The sequence below is a fragment of the Natrix helvetica genome, assembly GCF_964273705.1.
Source record: "Natrix helvetica genome assembly, chromosome: 4".
NCBI lineage: Eukaryota > Metazoa > Chordata > Lepidosauria > Squamata > Natricidae > Natrix > Natrix helvetica.
This window is the reverse complement of record NC_138550.1, coordinates 120,206,484-120,227,569: the sequence shown is the minus strand read 5'-3', so window position 1 is coordinate 120,227,569 and position 21,086 is coordinate 120,206,484. Positions and strand designations below refer to the sequence as shown.

The 21,086-nt window shown below is 40.5% G+C and overlaps 1 protein-coding gene across 2 annotated transcripts in view; it reads left to right on the top strand.

Annotated features, from left to right (window-relative positions):
- Positions 1-21,086, top strand: part of ROCK1 (Rho associated coiled-coil containing protein kinase 1) — a 101,738-nt gene that overhangs the window by 53,694 nt on the left and 26,958 nt on the right. For both annotated transcript variants that reach the window (XM_081952977.1, XM_081952978.1), the window contains exons 12-21: positions 286-374; positions 805-853; positions 1,760-1,895; positions 7,111-7,202; positions 12,797-13,043; positions 14,944-15,050; positions 16,386-16,536; positions 18,163-18,323; positions 19,690-19,874; positions 20,154-20,223. In XM_081952977.1, the coding sequence (XP_081809103.1) occupies positions 286-374; positions 805-853; positions 1,760-1,895; positions 7,111-7,202; positions 12,797-13,043; positions 14,944-15,050; positions 16,386-16,536; positions 18,163-18,323; positions 19,690-19,874; positions 20,154-20,223 (1,287 nt within the window). The remainder of the gene's footprint in view (positions 1-285; positions 375-804; positions 854-1,759; positions 1,896-7,110; positions 7,203-12,796; positions 13,044-14,943; positions 15,051-16,385; positions 16,537-18,162; positions 18,324-19,689; positions 19,875-20,153; positions 20,224-21,086) is intronic.

The window sequence follows — 21,086 nt, the reverse complement described above, 5'->3', positions numbered from 1 at the left end:
ATAATTCAACCCAAAACATCCAATGGAGTTTATACTTCTGTCATCTTCTTAATGAAGAAATATAGGAAATTTCAATTAATGAATTTCCCCTTGTTTTCACTAGGATCATTAGGACTAACCTGCACTTTGTCTTTTGGAAAATTTATTAGATCTGTTTGTCCTTTACCAAGACTTTTTAACATACAAGTATCAGAAAACCATTCCAAAAATGTTGTGCATTACATATTTAATTAGTTCTATAAAAAGTATAACATTTATAATTCATTTTGTATTTTGTACTTATAGCTAGAATCTTTACAAAAAAATATTTATCAACTTGAAGAACAGCTACATAATGAAATGCAGCTAAAAGATGAAATGGAACAAAAATTCAGGTAATATATTTTATTTTTTTCAGAATGTCAAAAAATAATTTAATGAAATATCACTTGATGTTATAATAGCATTCAACATATTCATGTATGTCCGCAAACATGCAACAGCTGTGAGGAATTTGCCAAACTACAGATTTTATTTTTGTCATTTCTTGTTCCCATAGGAATTATTGACTTTAGATCTATTTAAGAGCAATAATTTTGAAAACAATATTATACAAATTGCTTATGATAGCACAGACATTTACCAACTGATATTAAGAAGGATATTAAAAGGAAGTTTGTGGAATTTTGGTGGCATTAGCATTTTTGGTATTCAAATTTTAATGGTTTGATATGTATTTGATGTTTTGGCTATATTAATCAGCCAGATATGAAATATTTTGTTTTAGAGGCAGTTAATAAAATTCAGCTCTTATATTCTTTACAGAACATCAAATATTAAACTAGACAAGATAATGAAGGAACTAGATGAAGAGGTAAGTGTTTGTATTATTAGTTTTCCTTATTGATTTTACATTATACTTAGAATAGATGAGAAGAGATTGCCAATACAGTGATCCTCAACTAGTCTGGCACCAGGACTGGTTTCGGAATAAAAATTGTCTTCCATGGACCGAGCAGGGGAAATGGTTTTGCAAACAACCTAGATCTCATGCATGGCCAGATAAAGATTCGCTTGCTCACCCATCGCTTGTGTGGCCTGGTTCTATGGCATGGGGGTTCGGGAGCCTTATGCTAATAGCAAAAACGTATCAGCTTAAATTAGACTATCAAGACACAAATAGGCCTTGATTTTCCTAGGGTTGCACATTCAACTTCCCTCTTATCCTCCATAATCAAATCTAATGCTTCAGTCACAGATTTTCTGCTGTTTAGTATACATGTATGGAAATAGCTAGTTTTAAAAGTTTTCTAAGTACTGGTTTAAAGATGTTTTATTTTAAACAAAATATAATTTACAGTAGGTTAGTACTGTGGGGGAAAAGGCTATTTTCAACATGATGGAATATTGGATATGATTCTCACATCTCCCAGAATGTGAGAGCCAACATTTCATTTGTGGATTTTGATGGATTTTAAGGTGCAAGCTGGGTACTTTAAGACTTATTCAGGCTTAAGATACCTATTGTAGCATTTAAATTTCTAATCGCCCTTCAGAACTTTTTTTTGATCCATTTTCAAAGTGTACATAGTTATTATATAAAAAGTAATATTCAATTGCTTATATATCAGTTTATTATAATTTAAAGTAGCAAATGTATTTCATTGTATTTTATTTACTGTAAGAATCTTTTGATTAAAATAATTGCAGTTCTATATTGTAAATATTCAGATGAGTGCTTAGCTCTAGAGCTTTATTTCTAAAATATTATAACTTATAGGGAAATCAGAGAAAAAATTTGGAATCAACAGTTACCCAAGTAGAGAAGGAAAAGATGCTCTTGCAACATAGAATTGGTGAATATCAAAGAAAAGCTGAACAGGAGAATGAAAAACGTCGAAATGCAGAAAATGAAGGTAAGCTGTATTTTTATTTTTGTTTATTAGAGCAAGAAAACTTTTCATACTATCATCGAGACTTTGGAGGTATTCTAGTCCAATATCCTGTCCAGGGTAGACTCTTTCACTGTCATAAATTTCCATATTATGTAGTCACGGCTGATATATAATGCATCCACATTTCTTTTCTTAGGCAAGGACTGGTAGTCCTTGACTTACGACCACAATTGAGCTCAAAATTTCCATTGCGAAATGCTTGTTAAGTGAGTTTTGCTCCATTTTACGTCCTTTCTTGCTACTCTTGTTAATTGAATCACTTCAGTTCTTAAGTTAGTAACACAGTTATAAAGTGAATATGGCTTCCCCATTGATTTTGCTTGTCAAAAGGTTGCAGAAGGAGATAAATGTGACCTCAAGATACTGTAACCATCATGAATACATACCAGTTACCAAGCATCCAAATTTTGATCACGTGACCATTAAGATGCTGCAGTGGTTGTAAGTGTGAAAAATGGTCATATCACTTTTTCAGTGCTGTTATAACTTCAAACAGTCACCAAATGAATTGCTGTAAGTCAAGGGCTACATGTACATACCCCAATCTTGGATTCCCTCCCACCAAATTTCAGCAATATCAGTGATGTCATACTTGCAACATACCCTCCCATTTCTGCCCTGTACTGAGATTTCATTTTCTCTATTTTCTTTCCCATTCTCTGAGTGTTGTATTCTGACCTAGGCTTCCTGATACAATAAAAAGCACATGACTACGTCCAAAAACCTTCTTTTTATTTCAAAGGCTGTGAATTATATTCATTCGCAGCCGGTAATGAGTCCCAAATAGTTGGAAAGAGTTCTGTAGGAGGCTGCCAAAGTTCTTCGGAATAAGGCTGATAAGCACCCACCTTTATCTTCTTTGGAAACACTGCCAAAGATTTAATTAGCAATTAGCTTGGCAACGCCACATGCAGCAAAGAGTCCAAATGGAGTTTCAGAAGGTAAACTGACCAGCATTAACCAAGTTGCTTCCTGCAAAGGCTCATGTGCCTTTGCTCCTCCTTTATATCCTATGGGACAATCACTTTCAAACTGTACTCCTGAGTCGTCCCTTCTGTTTTAACTGTTCTTGCCTTCTGGCAGCTCTGCGCATGCGCGCACTTGGAACAGGGGAAGCCTGTTCCTCTGCTTCACTGCTGTCTGACTCTGGAAGCTCTGGAGGTAGCACATAACTCCCAGATGGCCCTGGGCCCCTCTCTGCCCTCTGTCCTTTCCCAGACTCCAGGACTGGCCCATGTTCCTCCCCAATCTCCTCGCCATCCGACTCTGCTGCAAGCTCCATAGGCTGCCGAGAGACCACAACACATTGGGTTACAGTCATTTGAACCCTTTAGTACTGTCTTTCTTAGGGTTTGCTTCTCATCTTCTGATGTATTTCTATGGCCCCCTTCCTTCTTATCACTTCCTGTCCGTTCGGTCTTTTCCTCTATTCTTTCTGTTGTCTCCTCCCTTTCTTGGACATCTTGATATGTATTCATTGTCCCTTGTAAAATATTTTCTATTTTCCCATCTGTGCTTTGCATTAGATTGTTCATGTCCCTAAAGTCATAGTATCCTTAATGCTTTGAAACATCAACAGTATTTCTTTTGAACTTCCACTCATTTCCTCCATGTGGAGCATCTCGTCTTATTTTGATAAAGTCGACTTTTACTCAATAGTCCAAAGACCATATATTCAGGCCTAATGTTCCTCAAAGAATACAATAGTCACAGTTCTTTTGTATCCCAGGATTATTCAATCAGACGTTCAGGTAGTCCAGGAAGCTCTCCAAATACTGTGTTTCCCAGAAAATACAACATGTCCTGCTAATAAGCCCAGACCTGGTTTTTGCCTGGTTTTTGAGGTGGGTGTAAATATACGTCCTCCCCTGAAAATAAGCCCTAGTGAAAGGGTGTCGTAGCAAGTACAGGAGGAAGCCCTTCCCTTCCCTGGTCACCTCAGCGCTTCTCGGCTCCTTAATCGGATCAGTTGAGCCGATCCGGCTGCCATTCAAAAAACAGCTGATTTGCGGGTGCTGCTCAGGCCATGGCGCAAGTGCGGCTGCTTTTGCCATCGATTACAACTACAAAAGCAGCAGGAGGCCAACTGATGCACTCCACACGCCTTGCACCAGCCTTTCGAAGGGTACTGTAGCAGCAGTTATCCACAATTTTTAAGCATTATTTCGTCCCGACCCATGTGGTCCAGTGAGCCAGGTGGATCGGGACAAAATAAGGATAAAAAAATTGTGGATAGCTGCTGCTACAGTACCCTTCGGAAGGCCTGCTTGAGTCTCCTGCTGCCAAAGTGGCTGCGCCCGAGACTGCTTTTGGGAGAGGAGGCAAAGGGGAAGCAATCAGCTTCATCTCGCCCTTGCCCTCAGCCCCCCTTCGGATGAGCTCAAGCAGAGAAGTGGCCCGCAGGGTTTCAGGAGCAAAGTTGAGGCTGACAGGAGTCAGGGCGGGGGGAATGTCAAGTATGGCCCCAGCGCTCTTCTTTCCTTGGAAACGGAATCTTGGGAGTGGGAAACGGCATTCCCAGGAAGGGTGGGTATGTCGGTATGTGTATAAAAAACACAAAGCGAGGGAGCCAGCAGCCGCAGATTAAGGAGCTTTGTGAAACGTTACGCCTACTTGGCAAGGAAGGGAGAAGAGATACTTCCCTCTCTTGGCAGTGTTTTGCTTGAAAATATTTGAGAATCAGCCAAAGAGAAGGAAGAATGAGACCTGTGAGGAGATGCTGCCGACACTGCTGCCTGCAGAGACACAGACAGAGCGAAGTTCATTGAAGACTTCTCCGGCCAGCCCACAAGATTATCTGAAAGGAGAGGGGGAGGAGATTTCCTGCACATTGGCAGCGGCATCTTCTCACAAGGCTTCTTCTGACATCCCCAGTTGTATGGATTTCCATGCCTTCCTTTACGGATGTTGCTTCGCACCTGGGACATCGGAAGAAGCCCTGTGAGGAGACGCCGCTGCCAATGTGCAGGAACCCCCCCTCCCACAGATCATTCTTTCAAAACGTAGTTTCACAAGGATGAAGAGGTTGCTGGAGGCGGCGTTTGCATCGGGTTGGGCTTTCTTTGCAAGACGGACAATGTGGGGAGCAAGAGATTTAGGAAGCCTGGGCTGGCGTGGGTCCGTTTCTCCAGTGAAGCATCTGATTCATCCCCAGGGGTGAACGTTTCACCCTTCGTCATCCCTCTGCCCTGGCTTGGAAGCTGCAGAGGAAGCTTGCTATGCCCGGGGAGGGGAGGGAGAAGTGACAGCAAGAGGAGCCACGTCTCGCTCCACACCTCTTGCTTCTCCCCCACCCCACCTGCCACCCGTCTCGTTAAAAAGCGGTGGAGAAGGGAAGTAGCCTGGATTCTGTTAGCATTGGGGCGGGGTGGGAGGAGTTGGGCTGCGAGACATACATCCTACCCGAGACTTGCAGCTCCGTCGTATTCCTCGCTGTTTTGTCCAGGGAAGTTGAGCTTGTGAGATTTTTTTTTACAGGGTGCTTCCCTGGACAAAACAGCGAGAAACACGACGGAGCTGCAAGTCTTGGGTAGGACGCGTGTCTCGCAACCCAACTCCTCCCACCCTGCCCCAATGCTAACAGAATCCAGGCAGCTTCCTAACTCTTTCACTCCCCAGATTGTCCCGGTTGCAAAGAAAGCCCAACCTGACGGAGGGGGGTGACAGGACACATCAGAGCAGTGCTGGCCAGCTGCTCGGCCGGAGCAAATAAGACCCCCCCACCCCCGATGATAAGACCAAGGCCATATTTCGTGGGTCAAAATAAAATAAGACCCTGTCTTATTTTCGGGGAAACACGGTATCTCCTTATATCCTCTCTATAGCTTTAATCATATATCTTAGCATTCAAATGTTGCTTTACTTAGGTATCTCCCTTCTTCTCACAGTTGAACCTCCCATAATGATAGAGTAGATAAGTATAGAACAGTAAGTATCACCACAGTTCTCCAAATAAATGTTATTTATTTTTCTTATCTAAAATTTTCCAGGCTCATAGAGTATGGTATATTTTCATTTGTCAGTAGATGACGTTGTCAGCTTAGGTTTCAGCGTTGTCTCAGTTCTAACAGGAATTTAATCCAATTTTAATTCAATTTATAAAAGCAAAGTCAATTATTAAAGTAAATAGATACAGCATTTTGAAATGCCTTTTCAAAATAACACCTGTCCAATTTAACCATCCAATTTTCTGTGCTTTGGAATTCTTAACATTTCCCCTCTTAATTCCTTTCTTTCCGGTCTGTAGTTTTTCTCTATGTGGTTATTTGCCACTTTAACAAATAGTTTAAGAGTCTCTTCTGGATTTTCCCCCCTCTTTTCTTTTTAGGGTTAGGTTTTAGGTAAAAAAAGGAATCATCTCACCCAGTTCCATTCACTGTTCATTTACACCACTCCTGCACTTTCTTTGTGCCTCGACTGTCCAGCTTCATGGCAGCCATTTTTGTCTGCCGCTTCTCCTTGTGAGGGAGAGGGAAGAAAGCCCTGAATCAAGCGGGAGAGATTTTGACTCTTCACGACCTGCAGGGCACTCCTCTTTTGTTCACCACTCCTCCAGGGTGGCTTTAGCTCCTTTTGGAGTCCTCTAATGGGGAGAACTTGGCGTGGGAGCACGGAGACCCGCTCCTCATGTCTGATCTCGCCACCAGTCAGAAGTCAAGGCTTACTTACTTGAGTGTAGTTCTGAGTATTGGTCTTTTACCCCTCCATGGTTAATTTAAAGTCTGACAGATGACCTGAGTAAAATGTCTTTGAAAGATATTTTTCTCAATCTTTTTGAGATAAAGCGTATCTTTTACAAAAGCCTTTTAGTAGATAATATATCCTGGTCCAGGAATCCATGGTTGTGTTGATGACACGATTCCTGGCTTAGACTAACGTTTCACTTGCAGAATCCTCTGTTCTTTCCTCAGGCCATAATCATCAATAGATGATATGAATGAAAATATTGCCATTGTTTTTAAATAAAATAGAAAGTGTTTGAATTTTGAACATTTTGGTTTAACTTTTGGGATGTGTGTTTTTTAATGTTGTACGCTGCCCTGAGTCCTTTGGGAGAAGGGCGGCATACAAATCCAATAAAAACAAAACAAAAACAAAACAAAAAACATTTTATTTCTGCAATTTCTCTAGAAATATTATTAAAATGTATGTTTAAAATGTTTTTCTTTGCTTTTAGTGTCAACATTAAAAGATCAGCTGGAAGACTTAAAAAAAATTAGTCAACACTCGCATATTACAAATGAAAAAATTACACAGTTGCAAAAGCAAGTAAGTAATTTTGCATATAGTAATTCTCCCGGTTTGCATACTGCTACCCTTCACGAAAGCCCTAAAGATTTAGAAATAGTAGTAAAAACTTGGAGCCAATTTCCAGCAGAGGTAGTGAATCAATCATCAATAACTGAGTTTAAACATGCTTGGAATAAACATATGTCCATTGTCTTAGTAATTAAAAAAAAAAAACCTGAAAGAGCAGACTCGATAGATTACTAGGTCATTTTCTGCCTCAGTTTAATGTGTTTCTATTTTCATAAGATCCTGGACCATAGGATTTTATGAAGTTACTAGTTTGTTATGATTGTTTTAATGATTTTAATTATTAATTATTCCCAGACAGTTGTTTTTCTATTTTGTTCTTCTATTATTATACTATGGTTTTAACTTGTCCCACGTGTTACATTGAGTTGCCTGATTGTACTGTTGTTGAAATTTATTTTTTTTCTTATTAATCTACACTCACTACACCATAATGATAAAGTGATAAAGTCTGTAAATTTATTAAAAAGAAAAAAACCTGAAATATCACATTGGAATAAGTATTCAGATCCTTTGCAAATACACTTGAAATTTAGCTCAGGTGCCTCCCATTTATCTTGATTGTTACTGACATGTTTCTACACCTTGATTAGAGTCAACCAGTGGTGGGTTTCTACCGGATCGCACCGGATTGTGCGAACCGGTTGAAGAATGAACCCGGAAGTAATTTCCGGCCCCGCCCCCTTGGTGTTTTTTTTGCATCGGGGCTGACTCCCCGCCGCCACTGCTGTTCCTTGTCTTCTGGCCCGTTTCCCAACTGGCCTTTCCTCGCTTGGAGGGCTTTGGAGGGAAGCTTCTGCAGAAGCCCGGGTGAGTGACAACAAGTTCCCACCGTTACGAAGTCTCGGAGGCTGTAATTTTCTGAGCTGTGCGCGCGCGCCTGTTTTCCACGGCGTGGAGCAGCAGCGAGGCTCTGCGAGGCCGGCAATGACTCAGGATGCCATCCGGGAAGACGAGGAACGCGAGGGGGGACCGTTGACGGCCTCCGCAATCATCGCTCGCCTCGCAGAGCCTCGCTACTGCTCCACGCCGTGGAAAACAGGCGCGCGCGCACAGCTCAGAAAATTACAGCCTCCGAGGCTCAGAACGCTTCGGAGGGAAGCTTCTGCATAAGCCCGGCCGAGTGACAACAAGTTCCCACCGTTACGAAGTCTCGGAGGCTGTAATTTTCTGAGCTGTGCGCGCGCGCCTGTTTTTCACGGCGTGGAGCAGCGGCGAGGCTCTGCGAGGCCGGCAATGACTCAGGATGCCATCCGGGAAGACGAGGAACGCGAGCGGGGACCGTTGACGGCCTCCGCAATCATCGCTCGCCTCGCAGAGCCTCGCTGCTGCTCCACGCCGTGGAAAACAGGCGCGCGCGCACAGCTCAGAAAATTACAGCCTCCGAGGCTCAGAACGCTTCGGAGGGAAGCTTCTGCATAAGCCCGGCCGAGTGACAACAAGTTCCCACCGTTACGAAGTCTCGGAGGCTGTAATTTTCTGAGCTGTGCGCGCGCGCCTGTTTTCCACGGCGTGGAGCAGCAGCGAGGCTCTGCGAGGCCGGCAATGACTCAGGATGCCATCCGGGAAGACGAGGAACGCGAGGGGGGACCGTTGACGGCCTCCGCAATCATCGCTCGCCTCGCAGAGCCTCGCTGCTGCTCCACGCCGTAGAAAACAGGCGCGCGCGCACAGCTCAGAAAATTACAGCCTCCGAGGCTCAGAACGCTTCGGAGGGAAGCTTCTGCATAAGCCCGGCCGAGTGACAACAAGTTCCCACCGTTACGAAGTCTCGGAGGCTGTAATTTTCTGAGCTGTGCGCGCGCGCCTGTTTTCCACGGCGTGGAGCAGCAGCGAGGCTCTGCGAGGCCGGCAATGACTCAGGATGCCATCCGGGAAGACGAGGAACGCGAGGGGGGACCGTTGACGGCCTCCGCAATCATCGCTCGCCTCGCAGAGCCTCGCTGCTGCTCCACGCCGTGGAAAACAGGCGCGCGCGCACAGCTCAGAAAATTACAGCCTCCGAGGCTCAGAACGCTTCGGAGGGAAGCTTCTGCATAAGCCCGGCCGAGTGACAACAAGTTCCCGCCGTTACGAAGTCTCGGAGGCTGTAATTTTCTGAGCTGTGCGCGCGCGCCTGTTTTCCACGGCGTGGAGCAGCAGCGAGGCTCTGCGAGGCCGGCAATGACTCAGGATGCCATCCGGGAAGACGAGGAACGCGAGGGGGGACCGTTGACGGCCTCCGCAATCATCGCTCGCCTCGCAGAGCCTCGCTGCTGCTCCACGCCGTGGAAAACAGGCGCGCACAGCTCAGAAAATTACAGCCTCCGAGGCTCAGAACGCTTCGGAGGGAAGCTTCTGCATAAGCCCGGCCGAGTGACAACAAGTTCCCACCGTTACGAAGTCTCGGAGGCTGTAATTTTCTGAGCTGTGCGCGCGCGCCTGTTTTCCACGGCGTGGAGCAGCAGCGAGGCTCTGCGAGGCCGGCAATGACTCAGGATGCCATCCGGGAAGACGAGGAACGCGAGGGGGGACCGTTGACGGCCTCCGCAATCATCGCTCGCCTCGCAGAGCCTCGCTGCTGCTCCACGCCGTGGAAAACAGGCGCGCGCGCACAGCTCAGAAAATTACAGCCTCCGAGGCTCAGAACGCTTCAGAGGGAAGCTTCTGCATAAGCCCGGCCGAGTGATAACAAGTTCCCGCCGTTACGAAGTCTCGGAGGCTGTAATTTTCTGAGCTGTGCGCGCGCGCCTGTTTTCCACGGCGTGGAGCAGCAGCGAGGCTCTGCGAGGCGAGCGATGATTGCGGAGGCCGTCAACGGTCCCCCCTCACATTCCTCGTCTTCTCGGATGGCATTTGGAGTGATTGCCGGCCACACAAACCTCGCTGCTGCTCCACGCCGTGGAAAACAGGCGGGCGCGCACAGCTCAGAAAATTACAGCCTCCGAGGCTTCGTAACGGTGGGAACTTGTTGTCACTCGGCCGGGCTTATGCAGAAGCTTCCCTCCAAAGCCCTCCAAGCGAGGAAAGGCCATTTGGAAAAGGGGCTTTGCTCCTGCTCCGGGCTGGAGGCTTCCCTCCGAAGTCTTAGGATGTTCTGAGGAGCCCCCCAAGGAAAAACACCGCTGCCAGGTAGTTAAAAGTACCTCTCTGATTCTGTCAGACTCTGTCAGTCTCTCTCTGATTCCCTCTCTCACTCCCTCTCTGTTCCTCTCTCTGTCTGTCTGTCTGTCTCACTCACACACACACACACACACACTGTGGTCACCTTGTTGAGTGTTCCAATCACATTTGAAACACTCAACAACTGGCCTGCATTTATGGTATTTTGCAGCATTCTGCAGTCATAGGACCAAAATATATGGTTAAAAGCATATATTTTGGTCCTATGACTGCAGAATGCTGCAAAATACCATAAATGCAAGCCAGTTGTTGAGTGTTTCAAATGTGATTGGAACACTCAACAAGGTGACCACAGTGTGTGTGTGTGAGTGAGACAGACAGACAGACAGACAGACAGAGAGAGGGAGTGAGGGAGGGAATCAGAGAGACTGACAGACAGACAGACACACACACACACACACACACACAGAGAGGGGGAGGGAGGGAGAGAAAGATAGAGAGACACACACAGAGTGAGTGATTAAGTGAATGAGTGAGAGACAGACACACCCACATACACAGAGTGACAGAGAGAGAGGAAGGGAGGGGAGAGAGACAGAGGGAGAGACAGACACAGACACACACACACACACACACACACAGAGTGAGTGAGAGACAGACAGACACACACACAGAGTGACAGAGATGGGGGAAGGAGGAGAGAGAGACAGAGATACAGAGAGAGAGACAGACAGATAGACACCCAGAGAAAATGACAGAGGGAGACAGAGAGGGAGAGAGGGAGAGAGAGAGAAAGAGCCAGAGAGAGAGAGAAAAAGAAAAAGAAAAAAAGAAAGTGGGAGAGAGAGATGAAAGAAAGAAAGAAAAAGAACTTATGACCACAATTGAGCCCAAAATTTTGGTTGCTAAGCAAGAGCATCGTTAAGTGAGTTTCACATTTTCCAAGTTAGCCATGCCCACCTGGTCACATGACTGCCAAGCCACTCCCACCAGGTCACATGGCCGGCAAGCCACTCCCACAAAGGAGGCCACACCCACAGAGTAGGTTCCAAAAAAATTTGAAACCCACCACTGGAGTCAACCTATGGTAAATTAAATTAATTGGACATGATTTGAAAAGGTGTACATCTCTCTATAGAAGACCTCACAGCTGACAATGGATAGTAGCAGACCAAAAGTCATGAGGTCAAAGGAATGGCCTGAAGAGTTCAGAGACAGGATTATTGCAAGGCACAGATCTGGGGAAGGCTACAATAAAATTTCTGCTGAATTGAAGGTTCTTAAGAGCAAAGTGGCTTCCATAATTCTCAAATGGAAGAAGTTTGGTACAACCAGCACTTTTCCAAGAGCTGGTTGCCCAGTCAAACTGAGCAATCATTAAGAAGGGCCTTAGTAAAAGAGGTGACCAAGAACCCGATGGGCTGAGCTCCAGAAATCTTATGAGGAGATGAGATAGAGTTCCAGAAGGAGCCCTCCACTGATCTGGGCTTTATGGCAGAGTGGCTAGATGCAATCCTCTCCTCAGTGCAAAACACATGAAAACCCAGTTGGAGTTTGCAGAAAAGCTCCTGAAGGATTCTCATCCAGTGAGGAACAAGATTCTCTGGTCTGATGAAACCAAGATTGAACTGTTTGGCCTTAGTTCTAAACATTATGTCTGGAGGAAACCAGGCATCGCCTATCGCCTTCCCAATGTCATCCCAACAGTGAAGGATGGTGGCGGCAGCATCATGCTTTGGTAGTGTTTTTCAGCAGCAGGGACTGGGAGGCTGGTCAGGGTTGAGGGAAAGCTGAAGAGCAAAATACAGGGATATCCTCAATGAAAGCCTGTTCCACAGTGTTCAAGACCTCAGTCTGGGCTGAAGGTTCACTTTCCAACATGGCAATGATCAATCAAGACAACACAGAAGTGATTTAGAGACAATTTTGTGAATGTTCTAGAGTGGCCCAGGCAGAACCCTGACTTGAACCCTATTGAACATCTCTGGAGGAGCCTGAAAGTGGCTGTCCACCGACGGTCACCATCCAATCTGACTGAGCTTGAGAGGATTTGCAAGGAAGAATGGCAGAAAATCATCTAATCCAAGTGTGCCAAACTTGTTGCATCATACTCAAAAACACTCAAGGTTGTAACTGCTGCCAAAGATGCTTCAACGAAGTACTGAGTGAAGGGGGTTTGAAAACCTATGCCAATGTTTCAGTTTTCTTATTTTCAATAAATTTATAAACAGTTCACTTTGTCATTATAGAGTAATGAGTGTAGATTAATGAGAAAGAATAATTTTCAACTACTATAGAATCAGGCTGCAGCATAACAAAATTAACAAAAGTGAAAGGGGTCTGAATACATTTTGAATGCACTGTAACTAAATCTCTCTTTTTAGGGTAGATATGAGCCATGCTCATTTTAGACTAACCTCTATTTTTCTCCATTGCTCATACAGCTTGAAGAGGCCAACGATTTGCTGAGAACAGAGTCAGATACTGCAGCAAGATTAAGGAAAAGTCATACAGAAGTGAGCAAGTCAATAAGTCAATTTGAATCATTAAATAGGGAGTTGCAGGAGAGATGCAGAATTCTGGAAAACACAAAATTACAGGTGGAAAAGGATTATTTCCAGCTACAAGGAGCACTGGAAGTAGAACGAAGAGATAGGAGTCATGGATCAGAAATTATTGGAGAGCTACAAGGTAATAATTTTACCATAGTGTAATTATAAAATGTAAAGTTTTTTTCCTGATAGCTTGGAATATAAATAACAATTTTGGACTGAGTTACGTTATGAATGGTAGATAAATAAATATCTTATATGTATAAACACTGCATACTTTTATATGTGTAAACACTGCATACTTTATGTAAAACTAAGAATTTAACTGTTCTTAGTAACTGTTCCATTTCCAAAATATGTTTTTTTTGCAGAATTTCAGTGCATAATAGGCAAATAATATGATCTGATTCCTTGTTTTCATATCTAGAAAATAAGATGTATGTATGTTAGTTAGTTAAATTTATATGGCATCTCACCATCAAGGGACTCTGGGCAGTTTACAATGCCATAAATAACAATATAAAACAATTAGGGCTAAGGTTAAAACATAAAACATTGAGGATTGAAAGTTAAAACAAAATAGAAATGGCATCACTGTATAAAAGAATTTAGCATGCCAATCATATGCATCCTATGTTACTAACATATTAGACATGAATTGTTGCAATTGGTTACAATATAGCAGCATACAATAGAGAATCCAGTCTGGCCTTTGGATATGTGTAGAATCCATCCAAATGTGCCCGTGGAGACAAACCTGAAAGAAAAGATACATGCTATTAGAACCATGTGGCTGTGACACTTGCATCTTGATTTTAGACTATATTGTGGCCACCTAGAAGTACAGAAATCAACTGTAGGACAAGTAGAAAGGTGGAGGAAGAAAGAAGAAATTTTAGTAATGTTTTTGTTTGAGGAATGAAAGTCTACTTCCCCAAAGAACTCTGTGGTTTTAAATCCCAAGGGGGGAAAATCAAGCAAATAGTACTATTTATTTTTGATAGCTTCCTATAATAATATGAAAAGCTGTACTTGATTTTAACATAATTTATTGTTCTTACTGATTTATGAATAAATGTTTTTTTCAACTTAAAAAAATAAATAAAAGCACCTGCAAAGTGCTGTTGCAAAGAAAAACTATATACCTTGCATTGTATTTAGTTACAAAAATCTTTGTGGATCCTCATGGGAAGGTAGAGAACATCCTTGAAACTAGCTTAAAATATGTATAGTAAAACTAGGTAAAATATGTTTGTGATTCTAAAGCAAGTTTATGAATGAGTCCACTGTCCCAATTTCAGATATGTTTCTGGCTGGAAAATATATGCAGCCTCAGTTTTCTTTGAAGCATTTCTGGCTTATATAGTTTGAGTTTTAAACATGCAGAATTGATTTATCTAAAGCTTTTATATTTTTGTAGACTGCCTAGAATCCCACAATATAAAAAGAATGTTGACAAAAATTTATGTTTGAACAGAACCTAAATCATAGAATTAAATCCTATGATTTTATTTTTCACAGATATTACGTATTCATCATAAATACTAACTGTTTACTGAGAGTGAACAATAGATGGTGGGTTAAAATAGTTTTCTGAGAAATATATAGGTCACTTAATGACTTTCTAAAAAAAACTTTTTACTTGTGCTACTCTACATATCTGTTGGGAAATTTGTGGATGTAATCTATTTGCATCAATAAATATAAATTATTCAAATCAATAGACTAGCATTTTTATGCAAATCTGATTATTCTTTAATCTGCCATTTTAATTAAATGTGATCACTTAGCTTTTCCTGCATATACTTCATTTTCAATATTTATTTGCATATTATGTACCCATATAAAAATACATGTTTGCACATTTTCAGTTTAATTAATACTTTAATAAAAATTGAGAGCATAGATCTAACATTTTCAATATGCTCTTATTTTCTTAATGAATTATCTTTGATATATGTGAGGTGTTTATGTAGATAAACAATTTTTGTCCATCTGAAGTCATAGATACAGTTAAAAATATTTAATTAATTCTATAGCTCGGATTACATCTTTACAAGAAGAAATCAAAGGTGTGAAAAACAATCTCGAGCGAGTAGAAGAAGAAAGAAAAAAGGCCCAAGACATGCTTAATCATTCTGAAAAGGTAAGGTAACTAAGTAATGAGGCACAAAGTCTTATGTAACTTGGAGTAGAATCATTGTGTATTTAGAATAAAAAATATATCTGCATGTTTTTAGAACAAGTAAATGTACATTTGAAAATGATAGGAATACATAAAATTCAGTAAGACAATGGAAGAAAGTTGAACCAGAAATCAAATTGAGTCCTGTTGCTAAATTATAATTATTACTAAGTGGTAAGCCATGTAACACTTTGGATTTGTGGGAAAGATGGTTGGAGTATATTGGGAATGGACATAGTACCTACTTGCACCTTATTGCAGCAACTGTGTCTACAATTGTATAGAGAAAAGAGAATAGCTGCCATAAAGTGTAACCACCCCTCTGAGCTTCTGTTTTAGCTGGCAAAGTGCGGAGTGGAGTGGAATAGGCAGGACAAATATTCCAGAGCCTCTTTGATTGTTCATAAGGGTGAACAACTGCCATAGTGCTGCAACATTTGTAGTTTCGGGACAAGTTCATAAACACTAGGGGGTGCTTATTATGTAACTTCAAATGTTTGCTAAGGGAATGCTCATAACCCAGGGATTACCTGTATTCTTTTTAAATAACTCATTTTAACTACATTCAATTTAAAGTTATGTTTTTCTTGACATACCTAAGCTTCAGTTTCATTTAAGTGGGCAGAAGCAGGCTCTTACAGCCATTTTACTACTTTTCGAAGGAGATCCTGATCTATATTTTAGCTCTTTTATTCATAATTGGACCTATTTTCTTACTTCTCTGCATCTGTTGATCAGACTGCAACATTTTTATTCAGATCTATTTCATCTTTCTTTTCTTAGTTTCACAGTCAGGCATTTTTCCCATTTCCTTTCATATTGTTTACCATTTATGCATCTTATATTTCAATTCACAGCTTTCCATATGACACAGTCATCACCCAGTGATCCTATACATGTTGACCTCTTCTATCCATGATGGTTTTTATTATTTAGCAATCTAAAAAAATCTATCGATCACATCTGTGCCCAATGAAATATTACCTATTAATAGTAAGGGTAATCCTGGTCCCTTTGACATATTTTGGTTAATATGCCATAAGCAAAACCAACACATAATTTTTCCCTCAAGTACATTTCATTCTATGCACGGTAGGGTTTAGAAACTATCATTCAAGTTAGTATATTATTGCCCATATTCCACAGGCATTTTACTGATACATACTCAGGATCCAGTAGATGTACATCAAACAAAAAGGTATGTAGGAAGAAGAAAGGTGCCGGAATGTATGATAAAATATGAATACTTGTCATATTTGGTATATCTAACACCATTTTATACAAAATATTTTGCAGGAGAAGAATAACTTAGAAATAGATCTAAACTACAAACTTAAAATGGTACAACAACGTTTAGAGCAAGAAATAAATGAACATAACATAAACAAAGCTCGGTTAACTGACAAGCATCAGTCAATAGAAGAGGCCAAATCTGTTGCTATGTATGGTAAGTTCTTAAAGAATAAGCAAAATTAATATATAATTAGTGTTTATATATTTCTCTCTTTAAATAATTGCTTGCATATTCCTTTCTGTTCAGTAAGGTGCTCAATATTCTAATTTGTCTAGTTTCCTTGGCACCATCTAGTTTTCAACCACCTTCTTTTGGGATTCCACCCCCCTCCCGAATTCCCTATCTGGCCTGAAGACCTTTGGTTTTCTGATTATTTCAGAATTATAGCAGGGGCGTCAAACTTGTGGCCTGCGGGCTGGTTGCATCACGTGCTGGTCCTGCTCCCACCCGGTTTAGCGAAAAGTCCCGATACATTACGTGATGATGCTGTGACAACGCGGGTTTGAAAGCCCTGCATTAGAGACTAAGACAGGGGTGTCAAACTTGCGGCCTGCGGGCTGGATGTATTATGCTCTAGCCACCCCACCCCCTTTTTAGTAAAGGGGAGAAAGTTGGAATATGTCATGTGATGACATGTCACAAGTTTGACATCCCTGGACTAAGCAGTCTAACCTGCATACTTTTCTGGGCTTGCTGTAAATTACGCTTTGGGAATTTTGTTTTAGGAAATGGGATACTGGGAGTGTCAAGTTAACTTTTAGTATGATTCATCATAGTTCTGGAAATGCAGTAGATTTCTACAGAATATTAATCTGCTATTGTAGGAAAGTCTCTTTTACCAGAAACATGGCTTGCTGTAATGACATTGAAAGATGGAGCGGGGAGATGCTGCTTAGGGAATGATCACGGGCAGAGAAAGTAACTCGGAATGGAACCTTCTTACATTCTCAGGATGTAAAAGAGACAACAGAAGATTTGTACTATCATACTTACAAGATTCTCTTAATGTAGCCTTACAACAAAGTAGAGTTAACTTGTCTGGTCATGTTCCCTATTTGCCTACCTGGGAAAGCTGATCCCTGCTGAAATGTGGGGTAGTTATTTTCTATTATTTAATTACAAAAAAATCTAGGTACCAGTCTCTGTTTCTCATATTGTTAATAAATTGGTAATAAACAAGAGAGAACAGCTGGCTATTCTTCCATGTATTATCTCAGCGTATGTAATCTATATGAATTAGGTATATCATTATACTACAGGTAACAATTCTAGGAGATTTTTACCGTAGATATTAATATAGCTGCCCCAAATTCTTAATATATTCTCTCACCTCTCAGGATATCTGAAAGATCTCATGAATACATTCTTTTTTGCTTTCTTAATGTACTTTCCACGTAATTCTCACTTAGCAATCACTTGTTCGGCAACTGTTCAAAGTTATGATGAGGCTGAAAATGTTACAGCTGGTCTTGAAAGTTATGGCTATATTCCTGTAACCTACATGATCATAATCCGGGCGCTTGGTAACTAGTGCACATTTATGACAGTTGCAGTGTTCCATGATCCACGATTCCCAGCTCCCAACAAGCAAATAGGGAAGCTGGCAGAAAACCACAAACAGAAGTCAAGTGACATCACATTTAATGGCCCACAGTTATTTGCTTAACAATTGAGCCAGAAATTGAACTGATGTTGTGACTTGGGTTTAGTGACACATTAGTATAAATGCAGTAATTGAGGACTACCTATATTTAGTTTTTGTTGTCTTTTTTCCCACAGAAATTGAAAAAAAGGTAAAGGAAGAACGAGCAGCAAGAGAGAAGGCAGAAAATAGAATAGTTCAGATTGAAAAACAATGTTCCATGTTAGACTTTGATTTGAAGCAATCACAACAGAAGATTGAGCACCTTACTGAACAGAAAGAGAGACTGGAAGATGAGGTAAGACAGTAATTTCTATACTCATGTGAACATTCCTTTTAGGCGTACATGAAAAATTACCTTTTTTCTATGAATCCAAAAATCTCTGTAGCTTCAATACCACCACAAAATTAATTTCACAAATTATTTATTTGTAAACTTCCCCACACCTAAGGCTCTGGGCATGATATTCTAAACTCTTTCCTGAATCTTAATTAAACAGTTTTAAATATAATTGGAAGGCCATTGACAGGTATAGGAGACTTCTTATGAAACTACTTGAACCTTTGTTTTGTTACATTATGAAAAAATAAAAACATTTAAAAGTTTTTTTAATGATAAATTCTATATTAACTTATCTCTGATAACCTTCTCTTTCTCAGTGTTAGCGCAGTGGTTAGAATGCAGTATTGCAGTCTAATGCTACTCAACTGCCAGGAATTTGATCCTGACAGGCTCAAAATTGACTCAGCCTTCCATCCTTCCAAGATCTGTAAATGAGATTTCAGATTGCTGATCCTTGAGCTGGTTAGGATCGAACTCCTGGCATGCAGCAGAATTAACATGCAATATGCATTGTAACCATTGCACCACCATGTGTCTTATAGAATAAAGTTCATTGTAATTTGGAGGAGTTGTAAAAGTTCATCCAGAAAGCATTTATAGTAAAAAATGGTAATCCACCTAGTCTGGGTACTTTTCCTGGTTTAATCTGTGGAGTTGTTTTTACACTTCCTCCTTTATCTGGATCAGAGGAAGTTTGGCTTCAGGCACTAACTTCTGGTCTCCAATCTCAGCTGTGATGTTGTCTTTCCTGAAGACAAACAGAACTAAACTACCATTAATTTTCACCAGAGGTTTCAAAATATTAAAACTTTGGAACTTATTAAGGCAAGCCCTTGTTGCTGTATATTCTTGCTGTACATATTCATATAGAATATAACTCAAAAGGATCACATGGTTTGCAGATGCTGAGCATTTCATGCCAGAATTCTAGATATCTGAAGGCAAAATGCCTTTGAAATTGATTTTTAAGCATATTTTTGATTGAGATAATTTAATGCAAAGAAAAATATTGGTATAAGTATTGTTTTTGATCTCAGATATACATGCAGCAAACCAAAGCTTAAAATAATGTTTTGGAATAGGCATGGATTGTGCCTGCCAGTAAGTTAAAAAAAATACTACCATCTTTTCCTGGGCTCACATGGCAGCCATGGAAGAAAATACATGCTTAAATTAAGGGAGTGCCAGAAGGGTACAAACAAAGTGCTTCAAAGCAGTTGTGAATGTGTTGTTAGCACCTCCATAATTCAAATATATATTTTCCTGAATAATAATGCCAAAGTAAGTATGTAGAAATAAATACATTTTATTGTGTTTTTAGGTTAAGAATCTGACACATCAATTGGAACATGAGATAAATAAAAGAGTGATGACACAGAATGAACTGAAGATGCATGCTATGGAAGCAGATGGTTTAAAGAGTTCTGAGAAACAGCTAAAACAGGAAATCAATGCATTGTTAGAAGCAAAAAGATTAGCAGAATTTGAGTTGGCTCAGCTGGCTAAGTAAGTTACATTTTTTATTACCAAAAAGAACTATATTGTAAAGGACTGCTTTTAGTAATGTGGTTTGTGCTATGTTTTATCAACATTTGACTTCACTATAGTTATACAAACATCTCGTGGAAACTATCCATAAAAATGAATGGCATAAATATTTCAAATTCCTAGACTTATTAAGTTGCCTGTGTTCTATTTAAATAATACTTCTATTACTTGATCTACTGAACATCTAATGACTAAGAGTTCAGAATAGAAATTCCTTTAATTGTTTTTTCCTCAAAGGCAATACAGAGGAAATGAAGGCCAAATGCGTGAACTACAAGATCAGCTAGAAGCAGAACAATATTTTTCTGTAAGTATTATTTATATTACACAAGCATTTAATTATGTTTTCTACAACTAGGATCAATTTATTAATAATGACCTTCACTTTTAGATAATGTTTATGTCTTAGAATGGGAAAAGTGATGAGTGGGGGAGGAAGAACAAGAAACGCACCAACACAGCTGTTTTTTTATTACTGTTCGACTTCTACTTTTTTGTCTACTGTGAAGCTAAAAAAATGATAAACATTAGTTTTTCTTCCAGTTCTGGACTTGCCCTTGTTGACATTTTGGACACGTGTATTAGGATAGGCTCAATAGTATACCTGGCTTGACTTTCTGGGCCTAAAACCCCACCTTACTATATTGGCACCTGTATTTTGAATTTTCAATATGTCTGTCTCTGAAAAGACAGATTTGTTTAAAGAATTGCTATACTAAATCATTTTTTTCACTAAATATCCAAGAAACTACTTTTATAAATGCTTTCTTCCACTTCCATTATTATTTTTAAACAACTGGAACGCTCAAGAGAAAGGTTATTGTGATTGATTTGCTTATGTCTGGCCTATATATCCCAAAAAATCTCCTTAAAAACTCTTCTGAAAATAGAAAATCAGTGAACTAGACAAAGTAGTGAAAAAAAAAATCTTATCATATAGTGGTTTTTCTTTTTTGGGTTTGCTGAATTTTGATTGTAGAAAAACCAAAATTAGCTTTCCCATCAGTAGCTTAAATTATACATTACATTGCATTTCACTGCACAAAAATATAGCACAGATCTAGGAAGAAGCTGTCCCATAGTTCAACCAACTACTGTGCCCTGACCTTATCCATTATTTGATATTGGCCTGATCTTTTTAAAATATATGAATGATATTCCTTTAAGTAT